Raw genomic sequence first — 22,360 nt, 5'->3', positions numbered from 1 at the left:
TGGCCCTCCCCTTCCCTGCCCCCAGCAGCCCCTCACACACCCTCTCCCCTCTGCGCCTCCAGGACTGTGGCAAGGAGTTCACGCACACGGGGAACTTCAAGCGGCACATCCGCATCCACACTGGCGAGAAGCCCTTCTCGTGCCGGGAGTGCAGCAAGGCCTTCTCCGACCCAGCCGCGTGCAAGGCCCACGAGAAGACGCATAGGTACTGGCCCGAGGCCGGCCTCCTCGCCCCTGCAGGCCCCAGCCTCTCTGGGCCCCAGCAAGCCCACCTCTCCCTGTCGCCTTCTGACCACCCAGCCCGCTGAAGCCGTACGGCTGCGAGGAGTGCGGCAAGAGCTACCGGCTCATCAGCCTGCTGAACCTGCACAAGAAGCGGCACTCGGGCGAGGCGCGCTACCGCTGCGAGGACTGCGGCAAGCTCTTCACCACCTCGGGCAACCTCAAGCGGCACCAGCTGGTGCACAGCGGCGAGAAGCCCTACCAGTGCGACTACTGCGGTCGCTCCTTTTCCGACCCCACGTCCAAGATGCGCCACCTGGAGACCCACGACACTGACAAAGAGCACAAGTGCCCACACTGTGACAAGAAGTTCAACCAGGTGCGCACGAGCTCCCGGAGCCAGCGCCGGGGGCCCCAGCCCTGGTCATCCCTGCATGCCGCGGGACGGGGAGAGGCAGCCACTGTGTCAGTGGGAAATGGCTGTGCCTCGGGGTGGAGCTCTGCTGAGGCGACTGGAAGGGCAGGTTGCGGTGGGAGTGGTTTTGCCTTGCACTGCTGGGACCTGGAACATTCCATCGGTCTCTAGGAAAGATGCAGCCATCCACAGGCCCCTGGGAGGCCGAGAGTCAGTTGTCCCCTTGTGGGAGGCGATGGGGAGGGGCCCGAGGGGTGGCCTTCTGACCCCCTGCCTGGGCACAGGTGGGGAACTTGAAGGCCCACCTGAAGATCCACATCGCGGACGGGCCCCTCAAATGCCGAGAGTGTGGGAAGCAGTTCACCACCTCAGGTAGGGCCAGGGCTGCCTGGCTGCCCTCACGCCCCGCTCCTTGGCCACCTAGTGGTGCCCCCCGCCAGGCCCACCCTCGGTCTCACCACAGGGAACCTCAAGCGGCACCTGCGGATCCACAGCGGGGAGAAGCCTTACGTGTGCGTCCACTGCCAGCGGCAGTTCGCAGACCCTGGCGCTCTGCAGCGGCACGTCCGCATCCACACCGGTGGGCGAGCGCGTCCTGCACTGCGGGGGCAGGCGGAGGGGGTGCTGGGGAGGAGCTCAGGAGGAGCAGGGCCCAACGCCTTCGCCTCTCCGTCCCCAGGTGAGAAGCCGTGCCAGTGTGTGATGTGCGGCAAGGCCTTCACCCAGGCCAGCTCCCTCATTGCGCATGTGCGCCAGCACACCGGCGAGAAGCCCTACGTCTGCGAGCGCTGCGGCAAGAGGTCCCGCCTCCTCCCTCATGCCCAAGGGTTCTGCACGGTGAAGGGGCCGCAAAACAAACTGGTTTCTTGGTGGGGAACTGGGCAGACTGCTGGCCGCCCGAGCCTCAGGCTTTGGTCCCAGGGCCCTCTCCAGTCTAGATGCGGCAGGAGGCCCCAGCCCCGTTCCCCTGGCCCAGGCACGGGCAGTTCAGTACAAGCCCCTCCCTCTGTGGTCCTGCAGGTTCGTCCAGTCCAGCCAGTTGGCCAATCATATTCGCCACCACGACAACATCCGCCCACACAAGTGCAGTGTGTGCAGCAAGGCCTTTGTGAATGTGGGGGACCTGTCCAAGCATATCATCATCCACACTGGTGAGCGTGTGCCCACACACCTGTACGCGTCCCCTCCAGCCCGGCTCTCAGGGGGTGGGTGGGAAAGGAGGTACCCCAGATCCCAGCATGGGGTGCTGGCACTTGCAGGTGGCCTTGAGGGCAGTTCAGTTCAAATGAGGACCACATTTTCTTAGAGCTTCCAGAGGTGCAGGTGCTAGTGGAGGCATCTGCAGCTGTGGTGGCCACCCCAGGGTACTTCCTGCTGGAAAAGGACAGGGATGCTGGAGAAGCTGGAGGCTACTGAGGTCCTCCCACCCCCACCCCTGGCTGCCCCTTCCCCTAAAGGTAGGAGAGAACCTTGCCTCCCCCCAGGAGAGAAGCCTTACCTGTGTGACAAGTGTGGTCGTGGCTTCAACCGGGTGGACAACCTACGTTCCCATGTGAAAACCGTGCACCAGGGCAAGGCAGGCATCAAAATCCTGGAGCCAGAGGAGGGTGGTGAGGTCAGCGTGGTCACTGTCGATGATATGGTCACGTTGGCCACCGAGGCACTGGCAGCAACAGCCGTCACTCAGCTCACAGGTGCGGGCTGTGGGCAGCAGAAGGGAGTCATGGGCGGGCGGGTTGCCTCTAGGTTGGCTATGATGGGGCAGTACCTGTGACCAACACTTAGGCCCTGATAATTCTGCCCACAGTGGTGCCAGTAGGGGCTGCAGTGACAGCCGATGAGACGGAAGTCCTGAAAGCTGAGATCAGCAAAGCTGTGAAGCAAGTGCAGGAAGAAGGTGAGAGGGGCCACCCAGGGTGTGAACACTGGTGAACCCCAGGGTCCTTCCCACCCTGACCACAGCCCCCACCTCCACAGACCCCAACACCCACATCCTTTACGCCTGTGACTCCTGTGGGGACAAATTCCTGGATGCTAACAGCCTGGCACAGCACGTGCGGATCCACACGGCCCAGGCACTGGTCATGTTCCAGACGGATGCAGACTTCTACCAGCAGTATGGGCCAGGCAGCACATGGCCAGCTGGGCAAGTGCTGCAGGCTGGGGAGCTGGTCTTCCGCACTCGGGACGGGGCTGAGGGCCAGCCCACACTGGCAGAGACTCCCCCCTCAGCTTCTGAATGTCCACCGCCTGCTGAGTGAACCGGTGGCCCTTCTCCTGTTTATTTAAGGACAGATGGCACCCTAGAACTGAGAAGGGTAGTCTCTTCCCTAGAGAGAATAAATTTGATTTTTTCTAATGCTGCTTGTAGGTCCCTCTGGGGGTGGGTGGGGAGCTGGCAGCTATGGCTGAAGTCCTGGAAGGGCTTTAGCACCCAGGAACCAGCCTTCCAGGCAAAGCCAGTCTGTCCCTCCTGCAGAATGGGACTGCAACCTGGGACCTGTCTAGAACCAGACTGGTGAGGCCTGGTGTGAGCAGCACATCAGAGCCGGAGAGACAGCAGCTCCATGTGCTCACCCCTTCATCCAATCTCCTCTCTGGAGGCTTCTCACTTGTTCAATGTTAGGACTCAGTCTACCCTCTCCCCGCAACGAGCACAGCTGTGATCCTGTTCCTCCTGTGCCCGGGTGTGGGGAAGCTGGGGAAGGGGCCAGCAGGGGTTGGCCACAACTGCCTACCTGGACCCAGGCAGCTCGGAGCTTGGCCCCAAGGCCACAGTGTCTTTGCCACCTTCAGCTCAGGCCACTTTGGCCACACTTGGCTCGGTGGTCCTCTCAGCCAGAGAAGCAAGGTAGGCAGAGGAAGAGCGCCAGGTCCAGTGGGCCACCAGCCAGGTCCTACTGGGCCTGGGGAAGCAGGAGGGCACCACACTTGCATCACCAGTCACCCTGACCTGAGGACTGCAGACAAGCCAGTGCCATCTTTTGGGAACATTCACTTGCTCTGAATCAGTGCAGTCTATGGAATTAATAGCCGATGGCTTTGGTGGGGAGGTGGGAACACAGCACAGAGGGGCCAGTGGTGCAGCCTTTTTACTCCTGTCAATCAGCAGGGAGCTAGAAGGTGCCATCTCTGTCCCTTTTCCACAGTTCACCCCCAGCAGCCGTGATCCCTCACTCAGAGAAGATAGCATCTTACACCAAAAGTATGTTAGTTTTAGGAGCCTCATTGATATTGCAAGTGAGACCACCAACTTTGCAGTCCCCATGTCCCTGTCCCCACCACAATTCCAAATCCATCTGCAGAGGAAGCCTGGCCCACCCCCTCCCATCCTCCTGTCCAGAGGCAGGTGCAGGATTAAGCGAGCCCCAAGGAGGACCATCAAGTCAGGCTACACCCACTACCTCTGCAGGAGCCTGCACTGTCCCATGGAAGGGAAGGGGCAAGAAACAAGAAACCAAAACCTGCTTTAGATGTTTCTGAGTTTGGAGGGTAGTTGTATTCCGTACCAAAATCTGAAGTGCCTTCCACATTACCTAAGAACCAATCAGGTTGAAGTTTCACAAATATTTACACCACAACATTGAAAAATGATTAAAGTTTAGCATCTGTGACAAAAATCTCTTGCGCAAGATAAAATGATCCCTGGGGAGGATTAGGTATCAGAAAGGAAACTGTCCCCCGTTCACACCTGGGGGAGGGGGAAGCACAAGTGGGATGAGGCCTAGCTGTACCCTTAAGCCAAGGACCCTCGGCCCTCCCACCCAAGTGACAATCACATTCACACATGATGTGTTTTGTATTTTTTAATAAAGTTTGTAATCCAATGGACACACAAAACAAAACTGCGCTGAGAAAAAGTTTCATAAATTAATAAGTGTTAGGAAGTTGCAGGAAGAGGTCAAGGTAATAGAAGAAGGGATTAGCCAGTCTTTTTGTACAGGTGCTGTGTGACACTTCCACGTCGCAGGAGGGCCCGTGCTGTGACGAAGTGCACTTATACAAATGAGTGACAATACAAAGTCTGAGTATGAAAATAAGATTTTCTCTGAAAACACATTTTTGGCACAGATTAAAAAAAACGTATGTCGGGGGAATTTGATTTTAAGTCAGTATTATATATATTTATATATATATTATATATTTATATATACACACGTCCCAAGTTCTGCATATCCCACCAAGAAAGAAAATCCTGTTTGCTTTTTTGACTGTAAACTGTACATTCCGGTGAATCAGATGGTGGCAGCAGGAGAATTAAGAAAGGTGACACATCCAAATGAGCGAGGGGAAGAGGGGGGTGACCAAAAAACCCAATGAAATGTTCCTTGACCCCAAGGTTTCCACAGAAGTTCGAAGTCCTGCATTAAAGTCTGCAGTATGTGTTCGCATACACCAAGACATCCAGAGTGTCACAGCCTGTTTTCACTGTGCAAAAGTCCAAGTCACTAATTTAGTGCAAAGGCAGTTCTGTTTTCTTGTTTCTTAAAAACAAAAACAAAAACAAATTAATTCCACGGCCCTGTTCCTTTTCTCCAAAAGAGGAGAAAGAAACCCAGCCCCAAGGTGTCTGCGAGTCCATTGGTGGTGGTCTGTCCTTGGGCTAAAGCGTCATGTAAACATACAAGGTAGCAGCACCACTGCCTAGAGGAGGTCGGTCTGACTGTGTCAAGCGGGCAGGAGGGAGGCTGGCTGTCTGGCAGTGGAGCCTGTCCCCTTTGGCAGCTTCTTCCTCTGCTTGGCTGGGTTGTCCTGTTGTTTTTTTGCTGCAGAACCTCGGGAAAATACACCGAGGGTGTGACCATGCAGTGGCTCACACAGAGGCAATGACAATCATGAGGTGGGGAGAAATGTTGGAGATGCTGGCAAGGAGATCAGGGGCCAGACGAGACAGATGACTCTCAGAGAATTCACAGGGTGGGAAGATCTGCAGCACATAGGCGGGCTGGAGAAGGACGAGAGAAGAAAGAAAGTAGAACCCTCTGTCTTCACCACCCCCACAAACTACATTTCCAACTGGAGGCCCTGAAGAGGCACAACACAGAGGGCCAGGCTAGGTCAGTTTCCCAGCCAGCTAGCATCTCCGTGACTATGTCCGCCAGGAGAAAACAGGTGTCAGAAAACCATTAACGTGAATGAAGCTCGAGAAAAGCCTCTGCTACCCTCAATCTGTCCAGGATGGGCAATGGCAGCCCCTCCTGTACCCAGAACACCCTTTTCCCCACCTCCTCTGAAAACTCGTGGACTACTCTGGTTGGCACTGGTAATCCCTGCCACCAGAGTAGTCAGACCACCCGCCCTAGCCCAGCCCCACCTGTGCACGCACATGCAGAAGGACACCAGACCCACCTGATTGGAGCCAGGGTTGGGAACGTTGATGATCCCTGCTGCCTGCTTGGCCTGCAGGTAAGTGATGAAGGCAGCCTTGAGGGACTCGGTCTGGCTCACGACATCCTCTTGGTCACGGCCACAGGGCAGAGCCAGCAGCAGACAGTAATCTGTCTCCACCTGGGGCACAGAGGCCAGCTGTCAGTGACCAGGGCTTTCCTAGCCAAAACCAGCCCATGTCCAGCCTAGGGTATTATTCCACAAAACCCCCACTTCTGAGAAGACTTTAAAGTCTACCCTAATATTTGTTGAATTTAAAAAGCCTTGTTTCTGGGTCTAAAGGCAGTTTATACCCCCAAGTAGAAAAGAACATGCCTTTCATTGTACAACTTCAAGAATACCATCACTGTGTCCCATGACACACCAGGGAGACAGGCTGGCAGGGGATCCCTACAACTTTCTTCCCCATGGGTGGGGCAGCTGCTCACCTGGGGCCCAAGGGTCTTACCGTCATCCTTCGGGCAACCCCTTCCAGCTGTGAGGCCTCCAGCCGCATCCTCTGGGCAATCCTCAGTGGGGGGCCTCCTTCAGACAGGGGCAGGGACCGATGTGCCAGGACATTGTTGCCAGAGACAAAGTGGAGCTGCACAGCAGCTGTGTCATTCTTGAGGGCCAGGAGGCCCTGCCACACGATGGGGTACTTCTGCTTATGGGGAAACAAATGGGAAGTGAGCTCCCAGCTGGAGAGCTGAGCCATGCTGGACATGGCCGTAGGCAGCAGCTTGCTGGGCGAAATCAACTGGGGAATCTTGGGACATTTAACATAGGACAAAATTTGGGGACATTTAACATAGCAGGAAATTTGGGGGACATTTGGGGTGGCCCCTGCCCATGCTTACCTTCAGAAGTTGAACCATATCCACAGGTCTCTGAGAAGTCAAGTGTGGAGAGGAATCCTGTTTAGGGGTTGGCTGGGCTTCAGTGTGCAGCAGAGCCAGTCCTGGTGGGGTGCTAGGGCCTGAGGTTGAGGGGACAAACAACGGCTGCTTTGGGGCAGCCTGAGTGGGAAGAGGGGCTGGGAGGTCAGGCTTCATGGAGACAGACACAGGGGAGGGGTAGGAAGTCTGGCCTGTTTCCACTTGCACCCTTTGCACTTGTGCGTGAGTCTCAGGGGGCCTGTTTGCAGGTACAGTTGGGAGGCGAGGCTGCTCTACTCCTCCTGTCTGGGTCCCCTTTGCCTCCTGGGAGACTTGAGGCATCTTGCTGCTTGGGGACTGGCTGGGCTGGCTGAGTTGGGAGGGCTGGCAGGGTGGCACAGGCTGGGCAGGCTGTGTGGACTGCACAGGCTGGGCAGGCTGTGTAGACTGTGAGGGCTGAGTGGACTGCAAGGGCTCACCTTCAGGAGGAGGGCCCTGGAGTTGGGAAGGAAGGCAGAAGAACAGAGTCAGAGTCTGTTGTGAACAAGCCCGTCCCCAATAAATGAGCTGGTGCACCACAGGGAAAGGGTCAGATGTGGGGTATCTCCTGTAAGTCACGCTCGCTCTGCTCAGCTCCAGTGGTGCTGCTCTTGGGGATGTGGGTAAGAAGAGGTGACCTGTTACCTCCCTCCTCACCCCTGTAGAAAGAACCACAACTCCCACAATTTCCATGGAGAGCTCCTGCCTCATATCTGGAGCTCTCCTGACGTGATCTGACCCTTTTCTCCCTAAATTTAGGAAGCTCTTTAAATCCACAAAAAGGCCAACATGCTTTAGGGAGGATCTGACCAGTTCCCTTGTACCTCAACTGCTACCTTGACTCAAGAGGCTGATTTCTTTTTTTTGGCGGCTGGCCAGTATGGGGATCCGAACCCTTGCCCTTGGTGTTATCAGAATCCACTCTAACCAACTGAGCTAAGCAGCCAGCCCTGAGGCTGATCTCTTAACACATCTTTGCTCCAAAGCCCTCCGAGGCCCCCAAGCTCAGGGCCAACAGCTTGCCGAGACCCCCGGCTTTCTCACCTGAGCAGGAGTCTTGGTCCGGGAAGGCAGGCCAACTGAGGAAGCAGCAGGAAACTGTGTGTGTGTGAGCTGAGCCGGGGCATGGTAGGTGCGAATGTCACCATATCTGTACTCTTGAAACAGCTCCCCACTAGAGTGCACAATCTGTACCCCGTGAGTCACCACCACCGGGGGGGTCAGAGGCAGACCCTGGAGCTGGTTGCTGGGTGTGACTGTGAGGATGCGGGCCTCACTGTGAGGGGCAGGGGCAGGAGCAGGAGCAGCTTTAGCATCTGACATCTTGGCAGCTTCTTTCCCTGGCTGCTGAGGGGCCTTGCTGGCTGGCGGCACTTTCACCACCCCATCTGCTGCCCTGGGCTGCTCGCTGACTGCCGTCACATGTGGGTGCACCATAATCCTCACGTCCCGGGGCACAGTGTATGGGTGTAACCGGTACTCAGACTGCATGACCAGCACCTCTGACTGCACAGGGGCTGCGGCCCGAGCAACAGGGAGGTGATAATGCACTTCCTCCTCAGGAGGGTGCTGGGAGGCCAGAGCAGGCACCCCAGCTGCGGCTGGCTGGGGTGTTCCAGCATGCTGTGGGGCCCTGGCCTCTATCTGCTGGGGCTGCAGGGGGGCCCGAGGAGTGTGCAGTGTCTCTGGTCGGATGCTGTAGGTGATGCTGGGCAGTGTGGGTGTGTTCATCCTCACCTCGCCCTGGGACAAGTGGCTGAGAGACACAGTCTGAGTGATGCTATGAGGTGGCATGATGACTGACTGCTCTGGGTGTATGCTGGAGATAAACTGAGGCACTGGGATGCCTGCAGCCAGCATGACGGTGGCATTGGTAGAAAGAGCTGTGGATGTGGTGCTGCTGGGGTGGCACGCCCTCGGGAATGGCGATGGTACAGGCCCACTAGGTCGAGTGGAATGTGCGTCTGGTTTTGTGGCTGCCAAGTGGGAGGCAGTTCGATCTGTTGGGGTGCTGGGCCCCGAGCTGACATGGTTCACTTCTGCAGGCAGTTTGCTGGGCAGAGCAGGAGGGTGGTGAGGCGTGAGAGTGGACCCAAGGTTAGCTGGCTGCAGGACCTTGGTCTCTATTTTGAGGGTGACAGGATCAGCGAGCTTTTTATTAGTGGTGACTATGCTTGGGGTGAGGACCAGCTGGTTGTGAACCAGCACTGGGGGTGTGTTTATGCCCTGGGTGAGAACCTTCACTGTGCCACCCTGAGTGACAGGTGTGGACACAGAGAGGTGAATGGGCTCGGGCTTCTCCAAGGATGGACGATCGGCCTTAACAGATGAAATCACAGGAGATGCATTATACGTCTGGGCAGTCAGTACCAGAGTAGAATGGGTGGCCACGTTTGCATAGCCTGAAGGGGCCTGAGGACCTTTGGGCAGAGGCTGTGATGGTGTGACAGAATCAGGTTTGACCTGGGACTTGGACACCGACTGCTGAAATTCAATGTCCATTGCACTCGCCGGCGGGATCTGGCTAATCTTGGCACTGATCCTCTGTGGGCCTTCAGTCTTCTGCCCAGAATAGCTCAGGAGCACGACCCCTTCTGAAGTGTTCACACGCAGCCCTGCACCAGAGCTTGTGTCTGCTGGACGATCGTCAATCACAGACATAGACCCAGGGTGGAACCGACTGTTTTCGTTAGTGCTCGATCTCTGTTTGCATTTGGCTGAAGGTGCAATCACTGCACCTGCCATAGTCACTGTGCCTGTCGTGGCAGTCACACCACCAGATGCAACAGTCACTGCCCCTGCTGCAACTGTCACTGCTCCCGTGGCAGCATTCACTGCTCCCGTGGCGGCATTCACTGCACCCGTGGCTGCATTCACCATGCCTGCTGCAGCGTTCACTGTGCCCACTGTGGCATTCACTGGCGTGGTGAGAACATTCACTGGCCCCGTGAGAACATTCACAGGCCCCTTCAGGACATTCACGGACCCAGCAGGGGTGCTCACCAAACCTTTCAGTGTGGCCACTGAGCCCTTCACAGGGCCTTTCAGGGCATTCACTGGGACCAGGGAGACATTCACCAGGCCAGTGAGGGCACTCACAAGGCCGGTCAGGGTTTGAGGAGCTGGTTTTGCCAGGGTGATCTTTTGAGAATTCTCCAAATCAATGCTGACAGGCATCCGGCTAATAACAGAAGTAATTTTGGGAGCAATGACTGGGGCCACCTTTTCTTTGTCGGTGGCTACTGGAACCTCTGAGGCCTGTGTGTCAGAAGTGTTTGTTATTAGAGTTGCTGCTTTTTCTTCTAAAACAGGCTTTTTAGATTCAACTGGAGGAGGTGGTGCTTCCTGCAGGCAAGGGGCAGCACTGACAGGCTCTGCAATGGCTGTGGTGACACTTGTGGAAGTGATGCCTGTGGCAGAGACATATTTGGGGTCCATGAGGATCTTCCTCAGTGTACTGGAGCTGGTGTTGATGTCAGAGGCCTTTGTGTCTGGGGGAAGAGCTGGAGACGGAGTGGACTGAGCCCGCGGCTCCTCCTGCCTTGTGATCCATTCTGTTACCTTAGCAGGGGGGCTCTGGTGTGGGATCCCCCCAGAGGTGACAGGGGGTGGGAGCTTTGCTGCAGTTACAGAAGGAAGTGTGGGTGTGGGTATGCTGGAGTCGCTGGGTGGGGTCACCGGATCACTTTCAATGATTGAATGCACCTTGAACCTGGCTTGAGGCTCATCGTCCACTGGTGTTGGCTGAGGAGGAGAGGGAAAGTCTGGGAACACAGACACTTTGGTTGGAGTTTTTTCTTCAACAGTCCTTTCTTGGGACAAATTCTCCATGGAGGGGGTCTTGCTTGAGTCAGAAGCACATGACTGAGGAGGAGTGGAATGGGGCTTTTCACTCTGTTTTTCTTCCTGTGGAGTTTCTGGGAGTTGTGCTGTCATCCCCTCATTGGCAGCAGGACTCTTGCTTTGAGCTTGGTCAGATTCGGAGACGTGGGTCTCTGCAGCAGCCCCCACTCTCTTGTTGATATTCCGTTTGCGCCGTGATCGGGTTGTCTTCTGGCGCCCTTTGTCTTTCCGAACAAGAACAACTTCGGCTTCTTTTGACCCTTTGGCTTCTTGCACTGGGTGGGAGATTTCACTGCTATTCCCTCTGGCTTCCTTGGTATCTGCTGGTCCTGTTGAGGAGTCAGGGGCACTGACTGGTGGCCCAGAAGATTCTGTAGCAGCATCAGTCTCCAAGATGCCAGACACAGCCTCATTGGTCTCGGGCTCCATTCCTTCCTCAGGAGGCTGCAGCTCTTGTGCATGGGGCTGTAGGTCTGTCTGAGATTCTGTAGGATAAGGTGGAGGTGCTGGGAAGTTTTCTGGCTCCCCAGAAATGTCATTGATGATGGAGCCAATGGCCGCAGCCAGCTCTGTCTCACTTGCTTGGTGTGCAGGCTTGTCCCTGTCCTCTGTGGCAACGCCCTCTGGTGCATCTGTGCCTGCCGCCTTGAAAGCTGCAGAGGCAGAGGTCTCAGTGAGCTTCGCGATGTTCTCCACGGCCTGTTCCAGCTCCATCTGCTTGGCTAATTGAGTGGCTTCAGGGGACAGCTTAGAGGCAGACATCTCTTCCTTCTCTGGTTCCTTGTCTGGATCAACTGGATCATTTTCCAACTGGGATGATGAACTACCCTCCTTCTGGGGACTCTCGTTTTTCTCGGGGGAAACTGCCACAAGCCCAGCTTCCCTCTCCCCTGCCTGCTCCACATCCCCCACAGCCACACCAGAACTGACAGTAGCATCCACAGTTTTCAGACTTGCAGATTTGTCCACTGCTGACCTAGAGTTTCGAGATCTTCCTCTCTTTGATTTGGAGTTTTTTTCAGGTGTTGGTTTCTTGTCCACTGCTTCAGCAGGGGGAGTTCCAGGGGAGTTTTTGTCTGTGCTGGTTTCTCTTCTATCGCATTTCTGCTCACCTGCTGCTGCTTCTTTATCGGCCTTGGGTTTTGTATTTTCTTTCACATTTATTTGGGGACCCTCAGTGGCAGCCTCCACTGATGGACGTTCAGCATCAACTTTTGGTTCATTTTTCCCTCTTTTCCCGTGGGGGCCACCAGCAGCTGCCGACTTCTGCGATCGAGGGGATCTCCATCCCTCCGCTGGCTTGAGTGTTTCTGCAGGTTCTCTGGCCTCGTTCTCGTCTTCCTCATCAGCTCGACGGCGTGTTTTCGGAGGCCTTCCCCTCCTGGGGGTGGTGGGAACTGCCACAGCCTCCTGAAGCTCTCGCTCCAGTCTCTTCCTGGTCACTCGTGGTTGCTCGACAGGCTCTTTGACTGGAGAGCGGCTTTCATGGTCGCCCATGGTTGCATAAACACTCCTCACGTTCCGGCGCCTTGTTCGGCTGAGAGGCAAACTTGGTTCAGGGTGTTCAGTGTCCCCAGCTGAGTTTTTAGACGCAGTCCTTGTAATCTTCTCCGCCTCCATCTTCAACTCTAAAAGCTTCTGTGCTTCTCCCCGAGGGGAACTGGACCTCTTCAGCTTTTCCCGGTCTATTCTCTCACTCTTCCTTGTGACAGGCTTCTCCACAATACTTACTGCAGCTGCCTGAACTGGGGTCTTGGAACGCTTACTTTTGTTTGGCTTTTTATCTTTTGCAGCAACTGGAGGATCAGCCTCTGAGTTTTCAGAAGCTTGAGGCTGAACTTCAGGAACAACTTCAGCTTTTTCATTTGCATCAGGCTCAACGTTAGGAGCTGAGTCAGGCTTTTCTGCTTTGGGTTCATTGGCTTCCTCACACTTCTGAGTCGGTTTTGAAGGTGGCTGGGAACTGTCAGGTTCTGGATCTACATTACTCTGTACCTGGGAAAATGAGGCCCCAGGAGTTGGAGGCTTGGCGTCCAGATGAGGCTGCTGGTCAACTGAGGAACTTTCTTCAGACACTGAAGGAGTCACAGCAGCATCTTTATTGGTGTCCACTCCTGGGGACAAGTCTGCTTGTTCAGGTTGTTCCACAGGGAGAGTACACAGGTCAGACACAGGTTTTGCTTCTTCTGATGTGGAGGTTGGCTCTACAGACTTTTCTTCTGGTACTGAAGGCACCTCTACTGGTTTCTCACTAGTCATCTTCTCTAGTGCTGACGATGCTGATTCTGGAGTCACAACTGTGACACTAGAAGGCCCAACTGAAGATGCAGTTTTCATTTCTGACTCTTTATTCTCAGTAGCAGAGTCTGGGGTCTTGGGATGATTCTCTGTATCTTCCTGTTTCTCAGCCTCTTTGGGTTTTTGGTCTTTTTCTTTTTCTTTCTGTTGCATGCGTGTGAGCTCCATAAATCTGCTATGGAATAGGACTACTGGCTCTTGAATTAAATCAGCTGTGCTGTTTGCTCCATCAGATGTTTGCCTTCCATATAATCTGCCAGAAATGAAGTCAGATTCTTCATCTTTTCTCTCTAGATGCTGCAATCGCTTGGAATCTTGTTCAAAGATTGAGCTGTGTAAAAAACGAGAAGCAAATAATTCTTGCCTTTCCTGCTCTTCTTCTTTATGATCATCTTTTTTATCATCCATCTTCCCTTCTGAATCAGTCCTAATTTTCTTCTTTTTCATGTACCAGGATGGAATAGGTCTTGGAGCAGAGTCAACCTTTTCTTTATCTTTGTTGTTTCGAAAATTAGCAAATCGGGAGTCCCAATCAAGAAAAGACCAATTTTCTTCCCGAGATGAAGAGAGGGATTTAGCTCTTTCAAGCAAAGCTTTAGTGTCTGGTGTGATTGTCTTATCCAATGCAAAAGAATAAAATTTGTTCCTTTCTAAAGAACTAGAAAGTCTTTCATCTCGCTCACGTAGTTTGTCTTCTCTGTCCCTCAATAAAAAAGATAATCGAGAACTTTCATATAATGCAGAGGCCCTGGGTGAGTGGGATTTATGGTCACCATCTTCGTCAGAATCAGAAGGCACCTCGCCAGGTTCCAGATCTCGTACAGACCTCTTTCGAAGGCTGTCTCTCTTAATTATACTGTTTGGGAAACTCACATCAAATCTGCTGGCATCTTGTTTCATTTGAGAGTCCCAACGATTTAATTCATCTTCAGAATTCAAGACAGACAGCTTTATTTTGGCCATGTCTGCCATCTGTTCTCTCCTGCTAGAATCATAAGGATTAAATTTTAAGGACTCTTCTCTGACTGTTATATTAGAATAGGGAAGACCTTTTTCGTCTCCTTTAGGAGATCCTTTTACTGACAGTAACCGAGGGGAGCCTATGGGATCGTCATCTTCATGGAAGGAACCAAGACGAATACTGGGAGAACAACCAGTCCTTTCAGAATCTTCACTGATCTGGCGTGAACTTCTGTAATTCCTCTCTCTCTTGGTGCAGATATCAAAATCTACATGATCCATCCTTTTCTTTTTGCTGGGAGGCGAATCATCGGTGACATCTTGAGGGGGTTTGCCTACCTCGTGAACAAGGCTCCTTCTTTCATATTCATCTACATCTTTTTTAGGACTGCCAAATTTCTCAGACTTGGCTATTTCCATCTCCATCTGCTGTTTTCTACGACTCTGCTCCATTTGTTTTCGGTAACTCTGCGTGTAATCAATGTCAATGCCAATTTTTTCTTCAGTATTTACTGAATGTGGTTTCTCTTGTCCTGACTTACGTTCAGGTGTTTCACCACGAAGACTGCAACAGTTTTTCCTAATATCCTCTCTTTCTGATCCTTGATCATCTAATAGCTGCAGCTGTTTAAGTTGTGGTTTTGAGGGAATGGGCTTTTTGGATTGGATTTCTTGGTTTTCCACAGACTCACCTGCTGGTTCTCCTAGTCTTGCTTGTAGGTCTGAGCTGGGCCTTGAGCCAGACCCACCAGAAATACTGGCAAGCTCTTGACAGTCTTTGGGGCTGGGAACAGTATTAAGTCTGTCCAGTTTGATTTTTTTAGCTTCTCTTTTAAGAATTTCTTTCCTCACAGGCTTTCTTTCGGGCTCTCCTTCCCTCAGCAGAATGACATCTCTAGATGACACCTCAGGCTGCTTTTTTAAAAGCCCCCGAGCATCCTCCATCTCTGGACTGCTTTTCTTGACTTCTGATTTTTGCCTTTCTACTTTCAAATTGGAATCTGCAAAACGCCTTTTCCTTGCTTCCAGCTTCTCCAGATCCACAGCATTTACCCCGTCAGCAGTCTGCTCTGGTTTCAGGTGCTTTCTGGGCTTAAGCTTGCCTTCCTTATCTACCACTTCAATGTGGCTTGAAAGTCCCTTTTCCTTTGTCACTTTCACTCTAACAGATTCCGGTTTAGACAAGTCAGATTTTGCAGGCTCACCGTGAGAGACCTGAAGTTTCTGATCCAGGGCAGAAGACTTGACAGTGTCATTATCAAGCTTGGCTTTCAGCTTTTCCATAGGAGTGTGGTCTATAACCTTTCCCTCTTTTTCTTTCACTCGAGTCAAAACCACACAAGGCATGAGTTCTAGGCGGTTTTTTGCTATTCCTTCTTTGTCAGCTTTCTCTCTGCTCAGTTTATTAGAACTCCTTGGTTTTTCAGGACTCTGTTCTCTCTCATTTTCTTGGTCTGTTTCTGAAGATTGAGAACTAGGGGAATGAACTTTTCCTTTTCGTTTCTGCTTGTCAGTTTTGTCCTTTTCCACTTTTTCCTTCCGTATTAAGCGTCTGTCTCTCTCCATTCTGTCAGGATCGAAAGTTCGTTCTTTATCTGTCTTTTCATTTTTTGTATAGCGCTCCAAACGAGATCTGTCAAGCTTTTCATACCTTGGAGGGGAGAGGGAGCTACAGCTGCCACTCCGGTCTGAGGACCGGCTGTAAAGCCTCCTCTCAGAATCACTTGGCAACCTCTCTGACTGGGAGGGAGATGCTCCAGGACTCTGTGGACGCCGCAAGTGAACTGGACTCTGACTTCGTTCAACTGGCCTCCTCTCATGGTCTCTGTCCCGGTCAGACTCAAATCTTTCACGTTCTCTTTCTCGTTCCCTTTGCCTATAACTGTATTCCCGAATATCCTGTTCATAAGGATCATTCCTATAATCCCTGTATTCTCGAGGATCATCATAATATCGTGATTCATAGTAGTCTCCTTGGTAAGTTTCCCATTCTGAGTAAAATTCTCTCCCTCGAGCTGGATAGTCCCGTCTGGAATCCTCAGGATATGTGCCTGGAGTACGAACATTCTCATAATATGTACGATCCTGGTTATAGTCATAGGATCCCCTTCGTTCCTCTCTGCCAAAAAATAAAAAACATTATATTAGTTCTTTTGTTTCCTCATCGCTTATGCATTAGATCATATAGGTATGAGATCAGAAAATCCTGTTTCTAAAAATCTCTAACATTAATCATTTGTTAAATGATTAAATTGTAGTTTGCTGTCCAATAAAACCACCACTCAGGTGTAGCTACTGAGCACTTGAAATTTGGCTAGTCCAAATTGATATGGGAGTATAAAATTCAGATTTTGTAGAATTGTTTAAAAAAAAACAAAACAGAAAAAAAACCCTCAGCTGGCTGGTCAGCTTAGCTGGTTAGAGCACAACCTTATAACACCAAGGGCAACGGTTTGGATACCCGAATCAGCCAGCCACCAAAAAAAACACTCAATAATTTATTTAGACTGATTATATATGCTGAAACAATATTTTAGACATATTGAGTAGAATAAAATTAATTTCACATTTTCTTCTTACTGTTTAACACAGCTACTAGAAAATTTAAAATCACATATGTAACTTGCATTATGTTTCTTTGTAGTGGGTTCAGCCCTTTTTCTTATTCTTTTGGTAACTCAGGTATAGTGACAGACACTAGTTATTAAATGATATCACATCCCCACATTTCTAAGTCTTTCATAATTATTTTTCTACCAAAAGATATTCTTACCACAAAACTTGGGAAATAATGGATAATATGCACTGTTTGGAAAAATGGATATTTTAATTAAAATCTTTCCAACTATGTGACCTATATGATATTGATAACACCTCTATCTCAATTCACAATTTAAAAAAATATTTGGGGGACTACTTCAGCTCTCTAAGCTCAATCTCCTCACTTGTAAAATGATAACACCTTTTCCTTATTAGATTCTTAAGAAGATTAACATATGTAAAAACCTTCGTAGCATAATTCTAAACACATACTTGACCCTCAGTAAATGTCACTTTCCCCAAACTGTTAACTAACAAATCAGGGACAGCTACAAGCACTATGGGAGGACTCCTCAATTGTAAAGAAACTTGCCATGGGTTTTTTCCCAATGACCTCACCAATGCATTCAAAATAGAATTAAACTTACACAAAAGAACACATATGTCATACAAAATTAAATACATCTGTATCAGGGCCAATCAATTCCTTCATTATCGTTCATTCTCAAAAACTGTTATTCTCTCACGTAGGTAGGGCTTGCTCATTCTAGACAGTATTGCCATTAGCAGCTCACCAAAAGAAACACGACGAAACTAGAACTTAGGCCCCCTAAAGGCACAGGTTTTGTCATCTTGGCCAGAATTTCTCTAGCTTTTATAACAGTGCTTGGCTCATTTGTTGAAAGAATGAACTTTAGAAAAATATGTCAAAGCTGCCACTAGGTGATATTCTAACCTCTCTGAACAGCAAATGAAGCATCTAGACTGAACATGCAAACACTGGAAGCATCAATAACACATTACATGTATTTATACAAAACTGATCTATCATATTTGGTTTAAATGGATTCAAGATGATCCTTCAGCAGCTCCATAGATATCAGATTCTTCGCCTAAATACCGACCAGCCATTTTGTAAATAAATGTTACTAGGCATAAAATTAGGTTAGTTTAACATTACCACCATAAATACATACTGCAACGAGGTATCATTTTCCTGTGAATATATTATATGTTTTCTAATATTATAAAGTGAATAACACACCTAGAATGGTCACTAGTTTCTTGCTCATATTAATAGTAGGCCTGAGTCATATTTTAAAAGCACAACATGCAGATATTTTTAAAACCAAGCAAACTAAAACTATATTCAAACATATGAAAAATGTTGTAGAAGTCAGAGGTGTATGTGTAAACATTTGTGCTGGAGCACAGTTCAGTTTAATAAATACTTATTTTGCTGGGCCCTATCACAAAAAGAAATGAGCAATCCATTCTGCTCTCAAGGAACTCAACAACTTACACAGGGGACAACACAGCTGAGCACTTGGACCATGGCAGGGGTATGTGCCGGGACACTGAGAAACTACAAAAAGTCAGGTTTGGAGAGAACTCTGTTTACATAACTGCACAATATCCAAACTGCCATAAGTAGATGGAAAAATCATCTAAATCATAATGTGACCCTGCAAATTCATCTTGAGAATCCCTTTGCTAAAGTGTAAAGCTCAATGCACTAGCATGTAGGAACCCTTGGTTTATCCCCAGCCCAACCACTTAGTAACCTGTGACAATAAAAGTCATCTGATCTTCAGTTCCCTCCATAAAATGGGACAGCACCCTATGCAAACAGTTATTTGCATTCCTAAACATTCCTTATCATTAGAGGTAAAGCCCTTTTTTTCATTCGCGCATCAATTATTCAGTGGGGTGACTTCTTTCCACTCCATGGAAAAAGCAAAGATCCTCAAGTGCTACTGCAAGGGATGTTTCCATAGGCACTGCCACCTGAAACCAGATGAGGCAAATCTGGGTCACAGAGAAGTCCCACACCCTCCTGCTTCCTACGTTAGGAGATAAATGCCACCTGACAGGGATAAATGATCATGAGAAAGAACTAAAGAACAAAGCTAGAGCCAGATCATCGCTAAATGAGTGAATTTTTAGTAGTAATATAAAAAAATTAACACCCACACTACATTATCCAACCCTCACAAGACACTGTTCTTTTAAAAATATTTAATGTACGCACAGAGGATTTTAATGGACTTTTTATGTCTTAGGTGCAAGAGGGCCCCCAACACACTTTCCATGCACTCATGGGTAAGAATTCCTGTAAGCACTTAATAGCATTAACAATGACTCCAAACCGCTACATGGGGAGCCAGGATCAAGAACTGTTTTTCTCTCCCAATAGACACATACATTCTCTTGCATGTGCACACACAATCTCACACCTGCTCTCACTCTTACACACACGTGAGAATGAAACAGAAAGTCAGTCTTGACAGACTGTTCTAACTAGAGGTTTGTTGATTTTTGATCTTTTTCATTTTAGATTCTGATTTACTAATGAGAAACCATAAAACCTTACAAGTTTGATCTTTTGGGAATTTGGCCGTGGGGGACATTTTTCATTTAAAAACCTCCAAATATTCAGTAAGTACTGCACAACATTCCACTAGGAAATGACTTGAAGAGATATATACTTTCAATGATTTAAACAAAAATGAAATGGCAAGAAGAGGTAGTAGAAAGGGAACACACTCAGGGCCGAGCCCGTGGCGCACTCGGGAGAGTGCGGCGCTGGGAGTGCAGCAACGCTCCCGCCGCGGGTTCGGATCCTATATAGGAATGGCCGGTGCGCTCACTGGCTGAGTACCGGTCACGAAAAAGACAAAAAAAAAAAAAGAAAGGGAACACACTCAACCAGTTTCTGGCCAACACAATCAGGACTTAGTTCATCCTTGTCAAACAGCCCTTTTCACACCTGAACTTAGGTGTGTAAGGGCATTTTTCATACAAAGGCTTTTGTCTAACACACATGTACAGAGGAGGAGATATAGTGGTAACATTCCAGGAAACTTAATCACAGAAGCATGTCTGGACAAACAGCTTGATCCTATGAATGACAGTGTCCCTTTTCAAACAAAATCTATTAAAGAACCTGGTAGTAGTATGTTAGGAAGTTTTGATATAGTCAGTCTATTCAGCAGAAAAAATATCAAATACTCATTACCGTGACTGAAAAAGATTAACTAGGGGGAAATCAGATTTACCATTCACATTGCTAAAGTTACCAGTTTATATATGCTTTGGCTTATTGATTCACAAAGTATTTAAGACATACAAATTTAAAATAAAGCTCTTGATATTCTTTCAGAAATTTGCTGTGTTTTGCTTTTTAGTTAAATGTATTAGCACATGCAAAGTAAGAACCTGAATGTTGTCACACTGCTACATATGTAAGGCATTTAACAGTTTATAATGCACTCTAGTATGTTATTACATTTAGTTTAAAACTGCTAGGCAGGATGACTTGTATTCATAATTAATGGTACATAAAGTGATAATCTGGCAAAACAGTAACTCTTTCAAATTGTAGGAGCATTCAGTAAGAAATATAGATAGGTTACCCCGATGAGCCACATGAAACGGATTCATAAAAATAAACCTGTGTTTCCATATGAAATGATAAAAGAGAAGAGTTTTTCGGGGAATGGGAGTGGCATAAGGAGTGAAAAATAAAATTTAATTCCATCTAAAGTTTATATATAATGTATTAAAATTCAAGGTACACTGATAGGTTTAAAATACATACCTTCTTTCTACTAACATTTCATAAAAGTCTCTGATATCTTGACCAGATTTCTCCATGCAGTGATAAAATGCCAGCTGACTTTCCCGATTTGCAAAATCCACCTTAAAAAAAAAAAAAGGATAGTAGGTGTTTGATGCAAGTTCAGATTTTAATGAAGGAACATGTTATCAAACTTGAAAATTCTTTATAACACAGCTCTTCTGGACAAATTTCAGGAAAGAGCAATCTACCTCAAGTAAAACAGTCCCCATAACTGAAACTGTATTTTGTTAACCTGAAATCTCTCAAATTCTACATAAATCTTGATAAAATAATATAATTTAAGGTTCCAGAGCCCAATCCTCAAGAGTGGAAAAAGCAAAATGAAAAGCTGAAACAAATCCCTACCAGGATTCTAGGTTGGCAAATAAATAATCACATCAACTAAATCCTGAAATCTCTGTTGTGCGTAAATTTGCTGGAACCACTATTAGAACATAAAACAAAATATAAAAGAACATTTAAACTTGACTCACAGCTGGGCCTTAAAGTCACTAAAGCATTTGATACTCATCAGCTATCAATATCTTATCATTTTATTTTAAAAATACCTGCTTCAATCTAGCCATCAGAGTTATTAATTGCATAAATTCCTTCAAACTACCACGAATGCCAAGTTTTTAAACAAATACACCAGACAAAAATTCATGCTTTCAATGGTTACCCACTCTTTAGGAAAAGAGGAAAGAAGAAGACAGGATCATTCAGGAAGCTGGACTGACACTTCGAACCCCTGGGTGTGCAGATACCCATGGTAACTGTGGGCGGGCCTGCACTGAGAGTGTACAGTGAGCGTGAGGTACCAAGAGCACTGAGAAGCACTTCTTTGAATGAGAGAATTTTCAGGGAAGGATCTGTGACTAATGGTTTAAAAGACCCTGTGCCTACAGGTAGCTGAGCATATAAAAATTGTAATATTCCCCTTAAAAACTGGAGACATAATACATGTCCTGTAAACTACTCCCTTTGCTGGCAACCTAAAAATGCCAGTTACTAAAGGGATGAGATTTAAATACATTTTTTTTTTGCTTCTCTTAAAAGTCATTATGCACACCTTGATTTTATTCCCACCGATTTTCCTCCCCTTGGTCTCTTTTACAGCTGCTTGTGCATATTCAATTTCATTGTAGAGAACCAGGGCCATGCCTTTTAAGCGATCAAACACCACCTGTAAAAAACAAAAAAACAAAACAAAAACCAAATAAGAGCCTCATCCACTGGACTTAGTGTCAGTCCCAACAAAATCCTAAGTCACAAGGATACTGCCAAGAAAAATATATTTGTATTTACTTTATTCTAGAAAAATTGTCAGGCTTTTCCTGATGATGCACGTTTTAGTGAACATACAATAAAATGTGCAGGGACTGCTCATAATTGTGGATATTGTGGCTTGAGGTATATTATGCCTTTATCTTGTTTTTCTGTATTTTACTTTGTTTTCTGTGTTGACTGACTACTGCACTGATGGTAAAGCATTCTTCTAGTTTTGGCTCAAAAAACCAAACTAAGGGCCAGCCTGTGGCTCACTTGGGAAAGTGTGGTACTGATAACACCAAGGCCAAGGGTTCAGATCCCTGTGTAGGGATGGCCGTTTTGCTCACTTCAGAGAGCGTGGTGCTGACAACACCAAGTCAAGGGTTAAGATCCCCATACCGGTCATCTTTAAAAAAAAAAAAAAAAAAACCAAACCAAAACAAACAAAAAAAATCAACACCCTTGAAAGGGAGAAAAAAAATTTAAAGAATGCTGAATCGGGCCGAGCCCGTGGCGCACTTGGTAGAGTGCTGTGCTGGGAGAGTGGCGACGCTCCCGCCGCGGGTTCGGATCCCATATAGGACTGACCGGTGCACTCACTGGCTGAGTGCCGGTCACGAAAAAACGACAAAATAAATAAATAAATAAATAAAAATTTAAAAAAAAAAAAAAAAAAAAAAGAAT

General features: G+C 48.6%; 2 protein-coding genes across 7 annotated transcripts in view; one reads left to right on the top strand and one right to left on the bottom strand.

Annotated features, from left to right (window-relative positions):
* ZBTB17 (zinc finger and BTB domain containing 17) overlaps nt 1-2,996 on the top strand; it is a 29,819-nt gene extending 26,823 nt beyond the window's left edge. For 5 of the 6 annotated variants that reach the window (XM_063104661.1, XM_063104656.1, XM_063104658.1 and 2 more), the window contains 9 exons: nt 63-205; nt 301-601; nt 922-1,009; nt 1,101-1,217; nt 1,317-1,437; nt 1,658-1,788; nt 2,095-2,331; nt 2,445-2,534; nt 2,615-2,996. In XM_063104661.1, the coding sequence (XP_062960731.1) occupies nt 63-205; nt 301-601; nt 922-1,009; nt 1,101-1,217; nt 1,317-1,437; nt 1,658-1,788; nt 2,095-2,331; nt 2,445-2,534; nt 2,615-2,898 (1,512 nt within the window). In that variant the 3' untranslated portion in view covers nt 2,899-2,996. The remainder of the gene's footprint in view (nt 1-62; nt 206-300; nt 602-921; nt 1,010-1,100; nt 1,218-1,316; nt 1,438-1,657; nt 1,789-2,094; nt 2,332-2,444; nt 2,535-2,614) is intronic. The other variant, XM_063104660.1, reaches the window with a different exon arrangement.
* A 1,445-nt stretch (nt 2,997-4,441) lies between these two features.
* SPEN (spen family transcriptional repressor) overlaps nt 4,442-22,360 on the bottom strand; it is a 74,087-nt gene continuing 56,168 nt past the window's right edge. Inside the window, exons 9-15 of the mRNA XM_063103752.1 lie at nt 21,477-21,590; nt 20,384-20,484; nt 7,966-16,141; nt 6,865-7,377; nt 6,474-6,668; nt 5,987-6,145; nt 4,442-5,582 (exon numbers count right to left, since the gene is read on the bottom strand). Coding sequence (XP_062959822.1) covers nt 5,451-5,582; nt 5,987-6,145; nt 6,474-6,668; nt 6,865-7,377; nt 7,966-16,141; nt 20,384-20,484; nt 21,477-21,590 — 9,390 coding nt within the window. The 3' untranslated portion in view covers nt 4,442-5,450. The remainder of the gene's footprint in view (nt 5,583-5,986; nt 6,146-6,473; nt 6,669-6,864; nt 7,378-7,965; nt 16,142-20,383; nt 20,485-21,476; nt 21,591-22,360) is intronic.

Source organism: Cynocephalus volans, chromosome 8 (assembly GCF_027409185.1).
Source record: "Cynocephalus volans isolate mCynVol1 chromosome 8, mCynVol1.pri, whole genome shotgun sequence".
NCBI lineage: Eukaryota > Metazoa > Chordata > Mammalia > Dermoptera > Cynocephalidae > Cynocephalus > Cynocephalus volans.
The sequence above is the reverse complement of the archived record's forward strand: the minus strand, read 5'-3'. Positions and strand labels throughout refer to the sequence as shown.